General features: G+C 43.2%; 2 protein-coding genes across 2 annotated transcripts in view; both read left to right on the top strand.

Annotated features, from left to right (window-relative positions):
• TMEFF2 (transmembrane protein with EGF like and two follistatin like domains 2) overlaps positions 1-22,546 on the top strand; it is a 172,628-nt gene that overhangs the window by 98,941 nt on the left and 51,141 nt on the right. The window lies entirely within an intron of this gene.
• Positions 19,788-21,437, top strand: LOC311528647 (uncharacterized protein). The gene is made up of 2 exons (XM_084643917.1): positions 19,788-20,432; positions 20,806-21,437. Exons 1-2 carry the CDS (start codon positions 19,883-19,885, stop codon positions 20,868-20,870), a joined length of 615 nt encoding a protein of 204 aa, XP_084500043.1. The 5' UTR covers positions 19,788-19,882; the 3' UTR covers positions 20,871-21,437.

Below are 22,546 nucleotides of genomic sequence, written 5' to 3'. Positions count from 1 at the left end.
AGATTTCTTTCAAATATACTGGGACTGAATTTCAGAATTTGACATGAACCAAAGACAATCACATTCCTTCATATACATACACACAAATTCAGTGTGTAAAAAATAAATGCTCCAGATTAGGTGAATAACACACATCAGTTTATTATTTGATCGATATTTTTATCAAGTCTCAGAAACAAACTTTCTTTAATTATCTTACTTGACTGATTAGCTTTGTGGAGTCCAAATTAGGTCAATGGTTACTAGCAAGCATTGGGAACTATTGTTATGAGGAAATTAGCCTAGAACTTTCAGTTTGTCCTATCAATCAGAAACTGTTCCAAAGCCCTGGGGTTGGTACTTGATTCACTCTAAGTAACAGGAAAGCAGGCTGGTAGTAGAAACTGATCATAGAGAGCCGTGGATATGAAGCTGGCTGCTTGCCTAACACTTCTAGAGTGTCAGAATAGATCAGAGAAGAGAGCACAGGTGTGATAGCAGATGTGGCTGGGATGCTAATGATTTAAAGGGACAATTAACATTATTCTGAATTGCTACAGTCTTCTTTTTTTCAGTCCCTTTTCCTGTTTTAGCTCTTTTTTGTCAGTCATTGTCAAATGCCACTCAGCTCAAGAGAGCTATGTGTTGTCACTATTTTTTAAAAAATTTTTTGACTTGTATGACATTTGAGCTATTAATGGCCCGACTACTGGGATTCTGTTGAGAGGCATGTTGCCCTGTAACAGATTATTTAAACTGGTAGAATGTGTGTGGCCATTTTCTGGACAATTTGGAGAAATTTGTAATAAACAGATAGCTTTCTGCACGCTTATTAGTCCATTTTACATTCTACCATTGTAAGTGTGTGTGAGATCTGGCATTCCATTAGTGAACATCTTTACTGTGTTAAGAACAAAGACTATTCAGCTTGAAGTCTTTAACATCTTGCTTCTTTTAATCTGTGAAATCTTCTTGTCACCAAGAGGATCGTGTATTACTGGCACTGTTCCCACTTTTAATGCACTTTGCACCAGTAGGCTTCATGAATATTTAAAGTGGGGCAGTGGCCGTGCTCTTTAGCACTAGATTGCAATCTGTTGGTAAATCAGATATGTCATGTTGCTTACTTTGGGTTTGTATTTCTGAGCTTGCTAAGGAGTAATTGACTTTGCAAGACAGGGCTACTCAGTGTAACGCCTGAGAGAGATACAAAAGAAAATGGAGAATGAAACATAAGGTTCTGAACAGAGTAAAGTATTTTCGAGATTGTCCAAAAAGCATTTGACGACACTATTAAACTCTCAGCTAGTGTATAAATAGTACATATCAAATGGAGTGCTCTTTAATCTGGTAAAGTGGCTTAGTGTCAGTGTACAACCATGTCAAAGACCCAAATGCAGGTCTTAATCTCTTGTTTTATAGACCACTGAGGGAGTAGGCATTCTTCCTACACTATGCTAGTCATGGTATGGAAAGATACCAAGCGAGGTCTGAGATGTGTCCATTTAAGTGGCATGATGTAACTAATAGAAATAAACCTTATAAATCTGCAGAATTTCTATAGCAGAAGAGATGGGGAAAGGACTGCAGTATTTTCTTAAATCAGGATTAAAAGCTGAAAACCTCTGATTGGTAAAGTGAATCAAAGTGAAAATGTTGTACCAGGGTTAAGTAATACCCTTTTCTTTTGCATTTCAATATCAAAGTGTAGTGAGCATGTGTACTGCAAAGTGCATAGATTGTGCAGAATAAGACACAGTTAAAAGACTTGCACAGATGTATAAAGTATACAACAGAAAATAAACTCCTCTCCCCCAAAACATATACACTCCTTCCTAAAGGTATTAAGCAAAGAACTCTTTATCTCATATTTCATTTCTAATCACTAATATACATTGTGTAAATTCTACTACATGGGAAATGAATAAACCAGTTAGCAAAAGACACATATCAATATGTTTAAAATGCATTTTCATGCAAATAAACTGCATACTTGTACAAATCTGATGCAACTGTTAATAGCAACTACCCCTAAAATCAATAGCACTCAATAAATCAATATTTATCTTTATTATAGTAAAGAAGGAAAACATAAAGGAAACTAATATCTGATTTTGCCAGCTTCCCAATCCACATAGCAATTAGGTCAGTCAGCACTGGGTCCCTTCCCTCTTCAATCAGTTGGTCTCAACCAGAGGATCTAAAAAAAAGATGTACTACTGATTTTCGTATATGGTACTAAAAGGTAGTTTGAAAGCCCACATACATTACAGGGGTATTGGCTGCTTCATGTTCAGCAGTGTGTGTAATAACTATGTGTGATCTACTTGTACTGGATTCAGAAGCAACCACCTTCTTTCGCATCTGCAGTACCCTGTGCATTTTATAGTACTGTGAGGTTATAATGCTTCATGTTGTTTTTTCTTGCTCCTCAGAGAGAAATTAGGTATTCGTTCATTGTCAGATATACTTGCAAAAAGGTATTAAGTAATGGAGAGTTAGCGCAATGTAGAAACTTCACTTCTGCAAAAGTTTATGGTGGTCCACAAAAGGTATGTTTACACTGCAATCTAAGGTGGGATATAGTGTAGATATACTCACGGTAGCTTTAATCTAGCTAGCATGGATAAAAATAGCAATTAGGATGCAGCAGCATTGTCTTCAGCATGCACTGTCTGTCCAGAATCCTGGACATGTAACTTTTTGAACACTGGGAACTTGGTACCACATCTGGCAAAATTGTTTTGTTTTACATTGTATACTGTTTTAGTTCAGACCAATTATTTGCTTCTCAATTCCACTAAAATTCTCAAAACCATGTAGGTGACTTTGAATCCTAAGTCTCATTGCTCCTAAGTGCCTAAAAAAGTCTCTTTTGAAAATGGGACTTAAGCTTTTAGACTTTTGAGAATTTTGCCCTTCCTATCTATTAAGTTAGCATGATCCTTCAGAGAAATGTATTTTTCCTTTTAGAAGATTGTGTTTGTTTGCACAAACTTCTGCCCTTGCAGAGTCAAAGGATTTATTTTCCTAATAACATTCTTTTAAAAAAATATAATAATGAACCTGGTTTTAACAGAAGCCAAGACTGTCTGGAATTACTTATACTTCATGTTGTTTTATTGTCAATATACTTTAGAATGTCCTGGTAAATAATTTAGTCTACCCCCAAAGAAACTGACAATATTTTCTCTATCGAGGAAGTCTCTTATATAGACAATATTTCATGATTTTCAATGTTCCTGAATAAATCATAAACCACATTTTGTTCTGTGTGTATCATTCACTACAGTCTGTTATGGGACCCTGTATTTGATACATAAATCTCTTGTCCAAAAGGTAGATTCTGTAACATTTGGTTCTGTGGCAAAAAATGACATAAAATTATAGCAAGAGCTCAATATGTGTTCTTGTATATAACCCAAGGCAATAACATTAGATAGTAAAGCTAAAGGATTTGTTGTGCATACTTGATTTTTCAGATGTTCGTGCCACCTCCTGGGTTGAAATTCTGATCCAACTGAAGTCATTGGTGGTGTTTTGCCATTGTCTTCATTGAGGCTAGAATTCCACCACACCACTGTAAATATGGAGTAACTTCATTAGAGTCAGGGTAGAGTTACACTAGTGTTAATAAAAAGAAAAGGAGTACTTGTGGCACCTTAGAGACTAACCAATTTATTTGAGCATGAGCTTCCGTGAGCTACAGCTCACTTCATCGGATGCATCTTTTTGCGAATACAGACTAACACGGCTGTTACTCTGAAACTAGTGTTAATGAGAGCAGAATATGGCAGCGTAAATCCAGAGTAACTTCACTGACTGTAGAGGAATTATTTTGTGATGGTGAAATTGAGACTAGAATTTGGCTCACTGACTGCTTGGATTATTTCTAGGTAAATAACAATTTCTGAATAGCTATAACTTGCTTATGAGCATTCAGAGGGGTTTTTTGTTTCGTTTTCTTGTCACAATACTCCCCTGCCCGATTCAAAGTGGCTAAAGTCTCCCATTGCTTTCAAATGGGGACTCAAACCCAACTGCTGCAGCCAAGATGGCTGCCCCCTATTTGGCATATGTGAGCTAAACAGGAGACAGTAAAGGAACAGAAGAATGTGTGTTTGTAGAAGGTGGCAGAGAAGGAGAGTGCTGGGGGGGATACTAAGTCAATGTGGAGGAGGAGAAAAAGAATGTGAGGTTCAACAGACTCTAAGGAGGAAAAAAAAGAAAATATGGGTGGCAGGTGAATGTAGGGGACAAGTGGGGAACAGGAGACAGAGACAACAGGGAGGGAGAATGTGAGGAAACAGGAGTCTGGGAGAGGCGGCAAGAGGGGCGGGGTATTGAGAGGGATAGAATGACAGCTCCTCCACCCCAAAGGCTAGGAGAAAGATACATGGAGTCCCCTACCCTGTAGCCAGCAAGGAGGCCTTTTGTTTTCGGGTGTGCACTTTGTGTGTATTGACAGTTGATATTTCCCATCCAAAGTGTGCTGGCTGAGAGAGACATTAATGATACAAGAGACAGCTGGATAGTGTCTAAGGGAGCAGTTCTACTGGCATTTAGATCTCCGTATTGGACTGCATCAAAATGGCAGCTGAGCTACGCTCATTATAATGGTGTGTACATGTGGTCAGGCATTGTGCAAGGAAATGGGCATGCTTCTCTGTGCCCTGATTTAGTTTCCGTGCACAAATGAACAGGTAGTCTATGGGACAACAAGAATCCGTTTCCGTTCTCCTGTTAAACTGGGCACACGGTGCACATTTTCTTACTCCTCTATTAAGACTCTGTATCAAACAATGACTCAGCTTTTTGATCCTAGGTAGCAAAATATCTATCAAATGGCTTACTGCAAACCTTTACTAACATTTTTTAAAAAATTGTTTTGGCAGTCTGTTTTGTACTCTGAATGTATCATAGGGCATGGAAAAGACCAGGCCCGACATCTGCCTTTTTGTGCAACATAAACAAAAGGATCCGTTTTGGCTTTGTAAGGGCAGAGCTCTGTGCTGATTGTACAAAGCTGAAGCCCCCACTTTGTTATGTAACTCTGTGTCTAGGACAAACTTGCCTCACAAGATTGTGAAAGTGCACAGAAAGGATAATATGAGAACACACATCAAATATTAATGAGCATTGACACACAATCTTCTGTGTACATCAGGGCATTACAGCATGAAAGAACAAGCATAGGGACCTTGGACAGTAATGCATTTTTTCACCTATTTTTTACTTTTTAAAAAAGCTCTCCACACCCCACATGCCCTGCATTTAGCCAGAGTCATGCCCTAGCAGTAAACTGACTGGTGCCTTGATGACGGCTTATTTAGTTGCAATAAAAAGCCAATTGGCCTAATGTGCAATCAAGAAAGAAGTGACATTTATTGCTTCAGTTTTATGATGCTGTGAACTGAACAGGATTTGGAGCATTATAGTACCTTCAGGGGGCAGGAGATCACAAGCAATGAATCATATTTATACCTTTTCCAATTTCCTACTAGCATTTTAGCAATAAATAGATTGTGTTATAGAGTTTTATGTAAGTATGTTTAAGAAAGCAGGAATGCAACTTTGTCATTCAGAAATACATGGGTTGGCTAAATAGAGCAGCTGAGAATAAATGTCTGTAAAAAGCTGGGAGAGCACTGCCCCATTTTCTGCCAAACATCCCAATAACATGCTCCATCTCCCCCATCCTGCTTTATGTTAAATTATTAACTTAAAAGTACACCGTTGGTGGAAGGTTGAAGTTCATTCACGCCTCCATGAGGGAGCAGGAAGGCCACAGTTTCATTCACAAAACTCAGCCACTTTTTTAAAAAGGGCATTAAATATAAGCATGACAAGAATTAACATGGACAGTAGAATATGGTTGCTCTCTACTGTTTGCAAACCACTGCAAGATGGAGTAACATGTTTCCTGCCTGGTACTGGACAGAAGCACAGCTATTCTCCTCCCTTGCCTTCCTCCTAAATGTTAGACAATCCTGTTTCCTTCCTGGGTAAAGACTTCCTGATACAGCAAGAGTGTTCCTGTGAACGTCAAACCATAGCTAAAAGCCCATATGCAGTATTATTGTTCCTGGTTAGATCATATCTACCACAGACTTAACCAGTCTCTTCTTACTTGGCCATGCGTCCTCTTTTAACGCTTCTGGATCGTAACTAGTTGAAACTGAACACATCCTCACCAGAATCAAGAAAGTGGGTGCTATTCAAGCAGAATCGCCATGGTTACCCTGTCACCAGCCCATCATCTCCAGCAGACAATGCCTTACATGCACAGTAACAATGAATCTCTTTTGCCTACTCAGGTCAGCTAGATTTGTACTTGAACTTGATCCATTTTTTGGTCCTGAAGAAGTGTGGTTTTCTTATCATCTGTTAAGCTTGGCACGATGAACTTCTCCATGAGACAGTAAATCTCATTCATTCATCAATCTTCCCTATCCCCTTATTGCTGTCTTTCTGGATCCAACAAAGTCTCCTGATGCTAACCAGCTAACTCCTGCTTGTTGCGTGACAATAAAGAGAAAAGAGACCGCATGTTTCATTCACTGCCCATTGCTGAATAATAATACTGAGCTTTGTTTAGGTCTTTTCACCCATAAATCTTAAAGCACTTTACAGAAGGGGGTATCATTAACCCCATCTTACAGAGGTGAAGAGACTTGCTCAAGGTAACACAACAGATCAGTGACAGACATTAGAACCCAGGTCTCCTGACTCCCAGTCTGAGGGCTATTGATTGTACCAAGCTCTGACTTTTAGCAATATCTTTCCTAGATCTCTTCCAGAGAGCAGTCCAATCCTGACCACTATAGAGGGTAAAATGTAATTACTGCAGATACAGAAATACTACATGGTAAGTGCAAGGCCTTGAGGAATGTAAAGATAATCCTGTGAAAATTTCATTAAACAGATAGACTGGATTTTAAACTGATTCTGAGTCAGATCAGGAACACTCCATTTTACCTCCCCCACATAGGAAGGGGAGGGGGGGAGGATCAGCCATCTTTTAGCATAGCTTCCCTCACTTCTTGGGATCTCACAGATGGCTCCCCTCAGAGTCGGGATTTGCTCAGGGAATGAGGGGTGGGAACTCAAGCTGGAAATTGGAAGCAGATGGCCTGGAGTTGATTGGGGAGGGGCACATCATTCCCCATTGCAACCTCACTCCCCACTGCAATCCAGGGAGATTACCAGGGAAAAGCAAGAAACAAGGTGGGTGAGGTAATATCTTACTGTTTGATCTTACACAGAGCTCTTCTTCAGGTCTCTGCGTAAGCTCAAAAGCTTGTCTCTCTCACCAATACCCAATAAAAGATATTACCTTACCACATTGACTCTGTAATATACTTGGACCAACACAGCTATGACAACACTGCATAGGAAAAAAGAAATAGAGCAAAGCTGTTCTACAGCAGTGCTGAATCCCCCTTCAAGGGGTGTGCCCAGGGCAGCCAGAAAGGGAGGGCAGACCAGGACCCAGAGCCAGTGTACATGGCCTCTTGCAGTTCCCCTTGGAACTGTAAGGAGGACATTTAGAGGACAAGCTCCACTGATTAATTTATGGGGCGCTCCCACATTCATGGAGCAACCAGGGATGAACTCTACGAAAAGATCCTTACAGAGATTTCCTTCCACTTAACCCCTTCCCACAGGTTTTATGGGAGCGGGCAAACTGGCCTCCCTGCAGATATTTCAGACCTCAACTCCCATGGAGTGCCGTAATGCTTTTCTCCTAGATGGAAAGGCAAAGTGGTTACATGAAAGAACAAAACAAAACTTTACCTTTGACTCCCACCTTTTCGGTGCTACAGCACTCTGTGAGCAAACCTAACCTTTGAAAGCCTGCGACCATTTGCAGGCCTAAATGACAAGTCACTTCATACAATTAGGTACTTTTTTCTTTTTACTCTATTGTATGTTGCAAATTAATATGAAACATGGTGACTAACTGCAATGGTTCATGTTACTTAATTGGATTCAAAATACAATGAGCAAATGTCCTAGCAGTCCGAGGCGCACACAGCAATAAAAGATCCATGCGATAAAGGACAATTTTGAATGTTTATGCAGAATGTTGCTAGTGCTTTAACACAGACTGCAGCAATGTGAAGGACACATGAAGTGTAGGCAAAACGTACAAATGCATTTTTTATTCTCTGTGCTTCATACACCACGTACTTGCTCATACTTGAATTTAGGATGTGCATGTAATTTGACTGTTCTTATTCCTACCAAATTAGTATACAGATTTATTTAGTTTTGCCATTCCTTTTCAAAAACCTATCATGAGCTATGTAGTTATCTGGTTTCTCCATGTGTACTGTATGTCCCCAGTTCAGCACAGGCTGTTTTACGCAACTTTGTCAGTTCACTTTAAAGTGGAACAATATTTTAAAAAATAAAATGAGACCTTTATTGTGCCCTTAAGGTGTTAACATACAATCCAGTATACCAGGGGTCGGCAGCCTTTCAGAAGTGGTGTGCCAAGTCTTTCATTTATTCACTTTAATTTAAGGTTTCGTGTGCCAGTAATACATTTTAAGGTTTTTTAGACGGTCTCTCTCTATGTCTATATATTGTATAACTAAACTATTGTCGTATGTAAAGTAAACAAGGTTTTCAAAATGTTTCATTTAAAATTAAATTAAAATACTGATCTTACGCCACCAGCCCGCTCAGCCCACTGCCAGCCTGGGTTTCCATTCACCTAGGCCGGCAGCAGGCTGAGCAGGGCCTGCAGCTGGAACCCCGGCTGGCAAGGGGCCGGCAGCCAGAACCCCAGACTGGCAGCAGGCTAAGTGGGGCCAGCGGCCAGGACCACAGACCGGCAGTGGGCTGAGCAGCTCAGCCCGCTGCCACTCATCCCGCTGCCAGTCTGGGGTTCTGTCCGCCGGCTCCTGCCAGCCAGGGTCCCGGCTGCCGGCCCCACTCAGCCCGCTGTTAGTCTGGGATCCTGGCCCTGCCCACTTACAGTGGGTACCTACCTTCTACCTGGTTCTAGCCCATTCTCTTCCTCTCTCTCTCTCTCTCTCTGCACTGAGCTGAGGATGGGAGTGCACTGAGCAGAGGGCTGGGGGTGAAGGAGCAGGCTGGGGTTGGGGTGTAGGGTCTGGCTAGGAGCTAGAATGAGGGAGGGGGCTCAGGGTTGGGGCAGGAGGTTTGGGTGTTGAGTGCTTACCTGGGCAGCTCCCATTTGCTGCGAGGGTGCAGGTGGGAATGGGGGGGTGGGTGCAGGAGCTCCCATTTGGTGCTCAGGGTGCCGGTGAGAATGTGGGGGGTGTAAGAGTCAGGGCATTGGGTGTGTGGGGGCTGGGTATGTGGGGGGGTGCAGGAGTCAGGGCAGGGGGCTGGGGGTGTGTGAGGAGGGTGCAGGAGTCAGGGCATGGGGTGTAGGGGTCAGGGCAGAGGGCTGGGGGTGTGGGCTGGGGTCATGTGGGGGTGCTCCCAGCCCCCTGCCCAAAGCGGCTCATGGCAGGAGGATGGAGGGGATATGCCCTGATTCCACCTCTCTTCCCCAAGGCTCCGTCCCCACCTCTTCTCCACCTCCTCCCCGGAGCAGTGAGTGTGCTGCGGCTCCACTTCTTCCCCTGCCTCGCGGCGGGGGAAGAGGCGAGGGAGGGGGGACCTTGCCTGCCCTGCAGCAACAGCCAGCAGGACCAAGCTTCTTTACCCTGCCCCCCGTGGGGGTGGAGAAGAGCAGGCCGGGGCAGGCAGGCTTTCTAATGGGACTTTGAATTATAAGAGGGAAGCAAAGGCGAAGATTTAATGCAAGCGGGTTTTTTTTGGTTGTTTGTTTGAAAACGTGATAAAGAACATTACAAAACAAATGAAATGAGAATTAGGGATCAGTTTTCAGTGTCTTGTATAGTGGATTACCTATATAGTTCTCATTAGCTGTCTGTACTAGAGCCCGGTCCTGCAAAAACACAAGTATGTGGGGCCATATCCTCAGCTGGTATAAATCGGGGTAGCTCCATTAATGAAGCTAACTTGTGATTTAAATGTAATTATTCACATGAGAATAGTTTGTGTATGTGTGCGCAAAATCAGGCCTCAGACACTTTCTAAATAACCTATGCAAGGCTGCAATAATTAATTATTTTTTTAAAATCCATACATTTTTCGTAAAGTTGCCAGAGACTTCCTGCTATTAAAAAGCAGAAGCATGGCAGCTGTACAGTTATTATTCCAGCTCCTGGCGCTGTACTACAGCCGTACTTCTCTATTACATTGCCTTTGATATGCAAGGCAGGGTAGCAATAAATATATTCACCATTTTAGTGCATTTTAGCTTGACATATGTCCAGTAAACAGCATTTTGGTCTATTGCGGTCAAAAAAATCACTTGATTATTCAGTGCTTCTTTCTGTTACGATGCTTTGGGGTCCTTCAAATCATTTTCATTATGTACTATATAAAAATAACAGTCTCTGTGCAGTGTCCTGAAAATTCCTTCCATGGTGTGTGTGATTTCTAATTGTTTGAATAACAGCATGCAATTGAAATGCCATGCAGAAATGTAGCTGCACCCTTAAGGAATCAAGCTTTTCTCCTTTTAGTCTTAATGAAGACAAACATTTGAACAGTGGAAACAGGTAAAACATCACGGGAAGCTACTGCAAAAATCTGATGTTCTGAACTGCTTACCACTGGCACAGGCCTCTACAAGACAAAAAGAAAAATAAATAAATAAATAAATAAAATAAAAAGGCATTTGAAATGAGTCATTTTGTTGTTTTTACTCATGATCTTGCAGAAGAGGAGAAAGCTCTACCCTGGAAACAAATTTCAAATGCTGTTTTTATGCTGGCATTATAAAATATATATTTTATGTTATTTTGCAATGTTTTTCATAAGCCTGGAAAATAAAGCAAAGTTTGTTCTGTTGGACATGGAGCATCTATATCTTTTAAGTCTCTCCATTATATAGCTTAAAAAGATACAGTGGGATTTCAATATATTTCTTAGCATAAGCAAATCTTGGAGTATTGCTTGAAAATAGTGCAAAAAAATTTTAAAGTCACCTGAGTATGTAAGCTGGCAGACAATATTGTCTAGTGTCAGGAACAACATTTATGAGCCAGACTCTTGGGTGGTATTCCTGACTCTGAAGTGGTTTAGTTCATGAGTCACCAAAGCCCTGTATTGACTTCTACGGTCTTTGGGTGAGACCACAAATGTCTGTGTCCCACAGTTTACCTCTCTCTAAAATGGGCATAATAAGTAATCATACAGACCTCTCAGGGACATATTGAGGCTTAGTTAATTAACTGTTTATTAAGTGCTCTGAGATCTGTAGATGAAAGCTGTATAAATACCGAGCCTGCTCAATAATGGAGAACCCCAATGCTTAGGGTGCCACTAGCATGCCAGGTGTACTATGACTCGGAGGAAAGTACCGTCAGTGCTTCAGCAGCTAGGCCTTGAAGGTGTTAGTCCTGGTGGGTACTAATAACCATTCAGACACGAGGCTAAGTCAAACTTTTTACCAGGGCTGGCAGGAAGAGGGAAGGGTTGCAAATGCCCTAGGTGCAGAGGTTTAAACAGCTGCAGTTCAAAGTGAACAAATAGCGATTCTCGTTTCGGTCCCTGAGGGCAGCCCAACTGAGAGTCAGGGCTATTCAGGCCTAACGCCTGAGGTGTCCTCTCCAGTTGAGTCTCTATTCAAGCAAATAGGAGCTTGCGGGTTTCCAAGCCAGCCTCAGTTAGTGGTCTTACTCGGGCTCCTCTACACTGGCTCCCTGCCCCACTGCTGTGATTTCCCCGTAAGCCCACACAGATTTGCACCAGGCTGTAACATTTGGCAGTCACAGCCTGTTCTACATTCAGTTCTGGGGAATCTTTTCAGCACCTCCTGCCTCTCCATGTGACCCCTGCACCCAGATTCTCTGCAGGGCCTGGCTTGCCATGTAGGTGCTGCTTCCTCAACAGAGTCTAGCCCACTTCCTGGTTCGGACCTTTCCCCTTAGCAGGAAGGGGATATGCAGTGGGGAGGGCACTGATGGGATTCGTAGTTCCCTGCTTAGCGGATCCATCACAGCTGCTGGATAAGTGCTGTTCTTGGGACAAATCCTGAAGCTGGTGTACATGTAAACCCCAATAACCAACATAACTCCGCTGCAGACAAGGCCAGCTCATCTTGAGGATGGCTGCTATTGGGTAGATTAGAAAGGGTAAAGTAGCCTAGGGCACCTATACCTGTTCCACTGTCAGGAGGTGTAGAGCTGCTTGTGTAAATGAGCATCCCTACCTGTACCCTGATACAGACACGTGCCACTATAAAATGAGCAATTCACTTGCAATGTATAGTGTTAACCAGGGCTACAGTAAGCATGCATCATCCTGATTTACTGCAGAATACATATATTCTTTTGGACTAGGAAACAGATGTTTGTTTTAATAGCGCTAGTATTTCAATGTTCCTGCAGTAGTGTTAACAAAGACGCCCATGTACCAAAAAGAAAAGAGTTGCAGGAATCAAAATGAAATAGAAGGCATTTTGCATTAATCACTGGCATCTTTATGCCAGAATATACTGCTATGGTAGTTTTAGATGTAAATTATATGCACATTCAGAGGGCTCTCTTTTGTATGGAAATGCTACCATTCAAATCAGAAAACTGAGTTTCTGGCCAATGTGTTTTAGTTAAAGCAGTGTAAAATAAATTTTGCCCAGTAATGGAAAAATTGAGGTTTTGCTGTTTTATGAAAAATAAATCAATTTGTGATTGTTTTTTTCAATGTTTTCTGCAAAATTGAAGAAAAGTTTTGCCAGTGAAGACTTAGGGGAGTAAAAAGTGTTATCTGCATGAAATATCTTTTGCCTGGAGAAAATACATGAAAATTTAAATTTATTCCAAGATGGAATTTCAGCTGTAAAATAATGTGTTCCTAGATAGAGATGACAAGATTTTACCCTTGCCTAAATTAGCACATGCAATCAAATATCATAATTTTTGCTGGCAAAAATAATAACACATTTATATTTACATATCTCTAGTTCCTGCATCCTTGCCGGTTCAGTTATATGCCTTGATTCTTGATTGACAACAATTTCTCTTTGTGGCAGATTTATTGCATAATCAGCTAAGCACAGGGCATTAGTCATTTTCATTAAGTACCATTTTCAAGTATCTGAAATAGAATTTTTCTGATACTTCGGTTCCAGAAGCAAATGACCAATGATCAATGTAGTCTAAATATGAATCTTTAATAAACAGAAGTAGTATCAACATGCTCTCAGATTTCTAAAGTAAGGAAGGGCTATCTAAAGTGTGTTGAATAGTGAAGCATCACTGCATGCTCATGCTGAATAAAATACTCCAGAACCGACTCTATTTTAACAGTATTTTCCTCCTTTTCTTGCATCCTCCTCATCAAAGCTGCATAAAGAGCCTTCTTTTTGCTACACAGAGAAATTGTCCAGCAAATTTTCATTATTCCTTAATATGATGTTGTTGAAAGCAAAGTCCAAATATTTGCCTTCAGAGTGCAGTTCCTTACACAGGTGTAAGGCACAGTTCACGTTTATCATCCATGTGTCCCTCTTATGATTATGCTATAGTCCCATATAGTAAAGGGAGAAATTAAAATAGACAAGTCTCCTGTTCCTTCTGGACAAACTACTGCCCTCTCTTTATTCATACCCCTCCTTAAACTATACTTCCACCATAGTGCCTTTCAGTGACAGTCCTCCATGGCCATTGATCCGTTCCATTGCGGCCTTCTCCCTGTTCGTTACACAGGCAAGGACTTTCTCAGTGCCCAATAAATAATATTTAATTTAATGAGGAGGGCTGTATCTACAAAAGTTTGAAAGGGGAAGTCAGGGGCCATCACCCTTGCCAATGCCTTTCATTTCTTGGTGGGGTGTCAAATTTCACAGGTAGAAAATTAGTTTGGCAATTAGCATCCTAAATTCATCCATATCCAATAGTGGCAATTTGATACAATGGTTAGTGCTGACCTCAGAGAGATTCAGGAATGGAGCTGTCACCTTTCAGCTCAGAAGCAAGCTGTGTAGGTATAACTGCATAGGGAAGCTTGTATCGAGCTTACCAGCATCATGCCTGCCTCAAGCTATTACTAGTCTCCCACATATAATCCAGTGGGCTTCTCCTCTACATTACCCAACATCACTTGCAACCATGGACTTCCTCCTAAAGTAGCTTTTGGCTGACTTTATGTCCTCACAATGTGGTGATTGCAACATCAAAACTCTGGGCTGCTTAAGAGCTTAGTCCAAAATCTCGCTGACTGGTCAGAAATCGCTTCAGCTTGGCAGTTCTGTTAGTTTTTTGCTTTAGCGATCACCCAATTATACCATCCAACAAAAGTAAAATAATTAAATGAAATGCTGGGTGTCAAGCTGCAGCTAGATATAATGATAGGAAGGGAAATAAAATAAGCCTATCAAAAAGTAGAATTCATCAGAAAACATGGCACTGACCCAGAAGATTAGACAGGGACAAAGTAAGCAGTGTTTGCAAAATAGCTGACACTGTAAACTATTTTTAATCTTCTGAAGTATGAGACCTTCACTTGAAAAGTGTTGTGGATCCATAGACTGAGTTGAGGATTTCTTATTTCTTCACAAAGCCCATATAATATCAGCTGCCATCTTGGAATTGCACCTTTCCCACAGCTGGTTTTAAAGCTGTTTTTCTTACCGCAGAAGGCATATTTAAATGTTGCGCATGTACTTGATGTGTGCTCTTGGGTAGAGTTTCACCCAGTGAGCCCTGGGAGAGATCATTGACCTTCTCATGGCTTCTTGAGCCGGAGGAAAGCACAGTCAGCCTTTATATTACCACGTTTTCCTCAACACTATAATTAGTAGTACAGAAATGAAATAGATTTATTGATATAGCTATAATTGGAAGTCATAGCCATGATGATAAAATGGTCAAATGATCAAATTACTTAAAATTAGAGACATCCTGAAGTGCCTTGGGGACTGGGAAACTGCTGTATTGGCATGGTCTGCGGTTAGACGCACAGCCATTCAGTAACTTCCTTACACAGCAATAGGCATTCCTCTCAGCCTCAAACAGAGGAAGCGCAGGGAAACCTTGAGAATCCTGTTAAAAGGTCTTGAGACAGATACAGCCACCATTGAAATGGATTGGACCAATTTGATTTTCCCTTGGGAGAGAGAAACAAAAGTTGGCCAGTTTGGAGCCTGAAAAATCAAGTGTTACAGATCCAGTGCGAGAGAAGAAAAGCATTTGGATAGGATATGAAATATGGGCATTGTAGGACCAATGAAAGTGGAAAAGTGCCATGGCCCAGGACTTTATACGTACGGCACCTTGGCCCTCACACAAAGGTTCAAGTCCTGAAGTTTATACTTAGATCTTTCTCAGGCAGAATTCCCATTGACTTCATTGGGAGTTTTGTTCCAGCAAGGACTTCAGAATTGTCTCAATATTTTTTAATAGAGCTGGGTCTCATTTAGCATGTATGTTGCATCAGGAAGCTAAATCATCTTCATCTATGGCCCCAGCACCCATTCCTTAATCTATCCCTGAATATGCAAAGTGACATTAATACTTTTGTTTTTTATATTACTGAGCAATATTATATATAATGATGCAGTGTGTGTGGATGTATATACATAGATTAGATAAGATATCTCTACTAGAACAAAGGTCCCTTTCCTCTGTATTTCAGAATTCTCTTAAACTATTCTTGACTTTTTGGGCTTGGTCCCAGTGAAATAGTTGGGAATCTACATGTTTCTCTGGTTTAAAATGTGTAGTAGTAGAATGTTACCATTTACATAGTAAAAGGAATACCATAAATTAAAGAGGACCTACAGTTGATTTCAATAGGAGTTAGGTATCTAGGCACTTTTGAAAATCTTACTAGGCACCTATCTATATCTTTGGGTCCCTAAACACCTTCAAAATTCTGGCTTCTACATCACTAGGCCATTTATAAAAATGGAACATAGGCTCCTAAGTCACCTGGGCATTTTTGGAAATTTTATATGTAGTCAAATAGTCCTTCCCTATAGCATATCCCTGTTTTTCATCATTTTCTCATGAACTTTATTTTCTCTGGACTTGAAGTCCGAAGGTATACTAACCTATACTCCATTTTTATATGAAAAGCTGGAGAATTTAAGCTCTGTCTGAATTGTTATTACCACAGGGAACATATGGTTCATTGTGTACCGTCTGAAATGCAAATAGAGGAGCTGTGTGGAAAAAATCCAGATTACTTCAGCAGTAAATAGTTCCTAGAATGAGTTAGAATTTACTAAAAGGAGCAAGACCTTCCTAAGATGTGTATTTTTTACTGGGGAAGTAAATATTTTAGTCGAGTAAAATGTTCCTATTATATGATAAGAAAGTTTTTATGAAATTGACCAATTTTTTCTTTTTATATGTACATTAGTACCGTTCAGATACAAGACAGAATTTCTACTTACTGACACTGGCTTAGCTCCTGATTTACACTAGTGTCTGAGGAAATCAGGACTTGTATGTATGTAACTGAATGCAATCTTTTTTCAAGCTATTTTATGTATAATATTTCAGCAAGAAAAGTAAAATGTAAATAATGAGCTTTAGATTAATTGTTTTGTTCACTTAACAGCGAATTCTATAGTTAAGGTTACAAAATCATTTCATTTATAATCCTGTATTTTCATCCTTTCCCTCCTTTGGGGCTGAAGAGTTCCACACATTGTGAACATTTTAGGAAAATTTCAGGAGACTCAATTTTGCCCTTTTTTGAGTAATGGGAGTCTGAAAAGAAAATCTCTATTGAGACCATTGTCTCAGGCACAAACCAAGGAGAGTAATGAGGAGCAGCTTCGTCACTGCTCTATTACTTCAACTTCAGTTTGTGCAACAGATCACATGTACTATCTACTCCTTGGAAACGGCACATTCACAAGTTTCCCAGGCATAAATGTTAGTGTGCACAACACTGTGTTGGTGGGAGATGTTCTCCCTCCGACATAGCTACTGCCACTCGTTGGGGGTGGTTAATTATGTTGTTGGGTGAGAGATCTCCTGTCAACACGGGAGATCTTACAGAGGCACAAACTGCATCAGTACAGCTGTGCCACTGTAAGGTCTCTAGTGTAGACATAGCCTCTGTTTGTGTCCAAGTTTCTTCCACCAACGCTGTCACATTGGGCACCCACACGTACACTCTCAATAGTCTGGCAGGTGGTCCCCATCTCTGTGGTGAGTGTGAGGTGGATTGACTTGGAATGGGGTGTAAAAGTTAATGAATGAGGGTGCCAGGAAATTGTGGCAGCATTGTCATGACCTTAACTTTGCAAGATGAGAACTGTGAGGTCGGCATTATGGGATTTAGGCCCTGCTGGTAGGCAGGAGATAAAGACTCAGTAGCATCACTCTGTATCAGAGGCAGGAGGATCAAAAGAGCAGGAAAAGTTTAGAGGACAGTATAGTCACAATCACATACTCAGAAGAGCTACGGCAGCTGCAGGGTTAGACCATTGGCATAGTCCGCAAGCAGAATCCCACTGTTGTTTCTGTAGGCATTACTGAAGCTCATCTGTGTATTGTATGCAGTCACAGGACTATCAGCATGCCTTTGCTGCTGCTGACAAGCATCATGACATCAGTGATGGTCATGAGACAAGAGAAGCAAAGGAAACAAACAGCAGTCCTGTGCTTGGGATGCTGCTGCTCTGTCTTTGAACAGTGGAGGTGCTTGCCCTGGGGAAGAATACTGGAGAGAAGTGGGCCTCCTCCTGACTTCTGTGGCTGAGCAGTGACTCAGCTGATTCCTTCTGATTCCCCTCTATATTAATATCTCAGAGGTTCCATGTCCATATGTTTGTCTTGATGCGGAGTTGATATGTCAGATGAATCCCTCCTTTCAAATTCAGCAGTTGCACTCTGTGATCAAACTGCACGCTGGTCTCTGTCTCTCTCTCACAATTGCTTCCTTGAGAGCCTGTTCTTACTGTTCAAGTCTGGTTAATTAGACCTGACGGCGGCGGCAGCTCTCTAAGATCCACATACAGAACTTCTTGAGTTGGAAGTTAACAAATGTTGGGGAAACCTGGCTGCAGCTCTGAGCTGGCCCCCATGTGTCTGGCTACAGACCCTTAATTAAGATACCTTATTTGGAGAACTGCCCATTTCATTTCCGAATGTGCAGCCACCAGGGGTGAAAGTAACTTCAGGGACTTACCGGTACGCAGGGCAGCCAGGGTCCTGGGCAAGGTGGCAGGAAGGGGAGCCGCTCTGGGGCCCCGGGGCGGGGCTGGGGCCAGACTCCCCCACCCAGCCCTTCAGAGCTGCCCGGCCTGCGCCGCCCAGGGCTCCAGAGGCAATTTAAAGGGCCCGGGGCACCGGCCAGTGGCACGGTAGCAGCGGCGGCCGGGAGCCTGGAGCTCCAGGGCCCTGGGGCAGCTGCCCTCCCCCTCACATCAGTGGCCCTGCCAGTACGGTCGGCTGTGTACCAGCTTTCTTACTGGTACACAGGACCGGACCGGCTTACTTTCACCTCTGGCAACGACCTCTGTTACTAATGTGCTTGACTATCTCCATTTTGAGCTCAGTCTGCAACTCTTCAATGCACTGAACTCCCACTGAAGTCAGATCAGAAGAGAACCCTGATCATTCTCATGGAGCTGTGTCTCCCTTCTAACATGGTTTACTAATAATAAATGTGAGACTTATTAAAATTGGAAGTAGTGGAAAATGAAGGCAATTCCTAGGCTATATAAATGAAGGGATTCAAGAAGGCAGTAGCCAGTTAAAGTGTGGCCTCAATAAACAGACAAAGACAGTAGACATCTGTCATCACAAAGCAACAGACCTGCTTCTAACGAGGCTATTCCTCGGGGTGTCCTAGTAATTAGTGTGCGCCTTAGAACCTTAAATACTAGGAAATCGGCAGTCGGTGTTTTGATTGGCTCAGAGGCAGGACACACTGCCACTCAGAAAAGTCAAGATGCTGACTCTCCTGAACCACATGGCAGGTTCAGCTAAATAGGGAGCTATGACCAATACTGTGTGACAGATCATGTGACAAAACCAAACCAAGCCTCAAAAATGTGTCACGAGCTGTTCTGACATGTTTCCTGAGATTGATTGTAACTAGTGAAAAACGATTTTGGATACATTTTTCAGAAGTGCCTAAATAACTGAGGTCTGCTCTACACAACAGACCTATATCAGTATAATTACCTTGCTCAGGGGTGTGAAAAGTCCAGGGGTGTGAGTGAAGTAGCTATACCGACGTAACCCTCCCCCCCCAATGTAGACAGCACTATGTCAACAAAAGAGCTTCTCCCGCTGACCTAGCTGCTGCCTCTCGGGGAGGTGAATTAACTACGCTGATTGGAGAGCTCTCTCTCGTCAGCTTAGAGCACCTTTGTTAAAGCACTAGGTCGGTGCAGCTGCACCAGTGCAGCGTTTTAAGTGTAGATTTGCCCTTAGTCTCTTAAATGCCATTTTCAGAAGTGATTTAGGCACTATTGGAGCTTAGGCCTTGTGTACACTGGCAAGTTTCTGCACAGGAAAGCAGCTTTCTGCATTGTAACTCCCAAGGTGTACAGACTGCCAAGCCACTTAGTGCGCAGAAACTGCACAGTTGCAGTGCTGTAAAAAAACCACCCCAAGGAGAGGTGTAGAGCTTTCTGCGCTGGGGGTACAGCGCTGCGGTCACCAGTGTAGACACCCTGGTCGATTACAGAGCTGCAGTTGGCCTCCAGGAGGTGTCCCACAATGTCTGTTCTTGCCTCTTTGGTCATCGGTTTGAACTCTACTGTTCTGCCCTCAGGTGACCAACCATCATCCTGACCCCGTAAATTCCTTGGGAATTTTGAAAGTCCCCTTCCTGTTTGCTCCGTGATGCTTGCAGTGGTCTCAGTGCATCTTTCCAGGTCACCATGCCTGCTCCACACACCAGGCAGTCCCCCACCTGGAGTAATGCCGAGCTGCTGGACCTCATCAGCATTTCGGGAGAGGAGGCCGTGCAGTCCCAGGTGCATTCCAGCTATAGGACTTATGATACTTGTGGACAGATTTCACGATGCGTGACAGAAAGGGGCCATGACCGGGACACATTGCAGTGCAGGATCAAAGCGAAGGAGCTGTGGAACGCCTACCACAAGGCGCGGGAGGCAAACCACCGCTCCAGTGCTGCGCCCATGAGCTGCCAGTTCTACAAAGAGCTGGACATGATACTCGGTGGCAACCCCACCTCCACTGTGAAGTCCACTGTGGATACTTCATTGGCTTGCGTGCTAGTCAAGAGTGGACCAAGCCAGGAGGAGGAAATCTTGGACAAGGATGTGGAGGGGGAGGGGGACCCAGAGTCAGAGGACAACTCGGAGGTCAGAGATGCATGCAGCCAGGAGCTCTTCCCTACCCCTGAGGAGGCTAGCCAGTCACAGCTGTCAGATCTTGGCAAAGCACAAACAAGAGAGGAGGCTCCTGGTAAGTGGCTTTGATTTTGGGAATCGCTGAAGTGAGTTGTTGGGGGCAGGAGGGTTGCAGAAAGCAGGCTTGTGTCTGTATGATGTGCGTACCACCACATGCCTAGTCTGAGCAGTGGAACAGGGTGTTGACGGACTCCCTCACTTCACGGGAATCTGCCTCAGAGATCTCCATGAAAAAATTAAGAAGATACTGGGAATCTGCTGCAGCAGGTTCTTTGGCAGAGCAGCTGCTCACCGTTTTGGGGGTCTTGTGACTCATGTGTGCTTGCCTGAGGTCAGCCAGTTAGTGACAGGTATGTGAATAGTGGCTGTGTTTTAATTCACTGAATCACTGGTCTGCTTCTGTAAAAGGTTGCATTTTGTCTTCACAGATATGACCTTGGGAGCCCAGCATCCCTCTTTGTTATCAGCGTCAGAATGGCTGCGCAGACTTTGAAAGCGGCCAAGAAGAACTAAGGAGGAGTTTCTGTGTGAGGTCATAATGCACGCTGCGGCTGAAAAACAAGAATAGAAGGAGTGTGAGGACAGCGAGAAGAGGGACCGAAAGGAGAACGCGGCATGCCAGAACAAAGCCACGGAGCAGCTCTTAAACGTTACGGAGTGCCAAGCGAACATGCTCCAGGCGCTACTAGCACTGCAAACTGAGGAGCTCCATGCCCGCCCTCCCCTGCAGCCACTCTCACAACACTCTTCCCTGTGCACCCCCCAGACACCATCAACACACTCTTGTGAACCTCCTGGCTCCAGTCTGTACCCACGTTTTCCCACTCTCTTCATAGTCCAGCACTGCGGACTCCCACCACCCACTGCACTCAACACCCATCCCTCTGCAGTTTAGCCCTACTGAAGTACAGTACCTGCTGCACTGTACTCCAAAGAAGAAGGTTGGATATGATCCCTGGACCCCACCTATTCCTTGGACCCTCCCTTCCCCCATCCCACTCAGTGTTCATGTGTTTGTTTGTCTCTCTCTCTCTTCTGGTTGTTGTTTTTTAATAAAAGAATTGTGTTGGTTTGAAAACAGTCTTTATTCTATTAATTGAAAACAAACAGAGCCCTGCAAAGCAACAGGCAATTTTCTTAAACCTTCCTAGTGCATCGTCTGCACAATCACCTCCCAGCATTACAAGCACTGCACTCCCGAGCATAGTAATAAATATTAGTGGCTTTCAGCTTCAAATTGATGCCTCAAAGCATCCCTGATCCTTATGGCCTGACGCTGCGCCCCTCTAATATCCCTGGTCTCTGGCTGTTCAAATTTAGCCTCCAGGCACTGAGCCTTAGTGGTCCAGCCCTGAGTGAAGCTTTCACCCTTCCATTCACAAATATTATGGAGCATACAGCACGCAGCTATAAGCATAGGAATATTGTCATCAGCCAGGTCCAGCCTCCCAAGTAGGCATCGCCAGCGGGCCTTTAAATGGCCAAAAGCACACTCAACAGTCATTCTGCACTTGCTCAGCCTGTTGTTGAGCTGCTTCTTGCTGCTGTCAAGGTGCCCCATGTATGGCTTCATAAGCCACGGCATTAAGCGGTAGGCAGGGTCTCCGAGGATCACAATGGGCATTTCGACTTCCCCACAGGGATCTTCTGGTCTGGGAAGAAGATCCCTGCTTGCAGCTTCCTGAACAGGCCACTGCTCCAAAAGATGCTTGCATCATGCACCTTTCCAGACCAGCCTGCATTAATGTCCATGAAACGCCCACAGTGATCCACAAGCACCTGGAGAACCATAGAGAAATACCCCTTCCGATTAATGTACTCGGTGGCTAGGTGATCTGGTGCCAGAATTGAAATATGCATGCCATCTATCGCCCCTCTGCAATTAGGGAAGCCCATTTGTGCAAAGCTATCTACAATGTCACACACGTTGCTCAGAGTCACAGTCTTTCGGAGCTGGATGCGATTAATGGCCCTGCACACTTCCGTCAACATGAGTCCAACAGTCGACTTTCCTGCTCCAAACTGGTTGATGACCGATCGGTAGCAGTCTGGAGTAGCCAGCTTCCACAGTGCAATCTCCACGTGCTTCTCCAACTGCAGGGCAGTTCTCATTCTCGTGTCCTTGCACCGCAGGGCTGGTGCGAGCTCATCACACAGTCCCATGAATGT

The sequence above is a fragment of the Lepidochelys olivacea genome, assembly GCF_965140295.1.
Source record: "Lepidochelys olivacea isolate rLepOli2 genome assembly, chromosome: 11".
In the NCBI taxonomy this organism is placed as follows: Eukaryota; Metazoa; Chordata; order Testudines; family Cheloniidae; genus Lepidochelys; species Lepidochelys olivacea.
This window is presented reverse-complemented; position numbering and strand designations above follow the sequence as displayed.

What these genes read in the sequence shown, in the direction of transcription:
- LOC311528647 (XM_084643917.1), top strand. Translation starts at nt 19,883, where the DNA reads ATGCCTGCTCCACACACCAGGCAGTCCCCCACCTGGAGTAATGCCGAG. An exon ending in AACAAGAGAGGAGGCTCCTG is followed by an intron (nt 20,433 to 20,805) that starts GTAAGTGGCTTT and finishes TTGTCTTCACAG; the next exon opens with ATATGACCTTGGGAGCCCAG.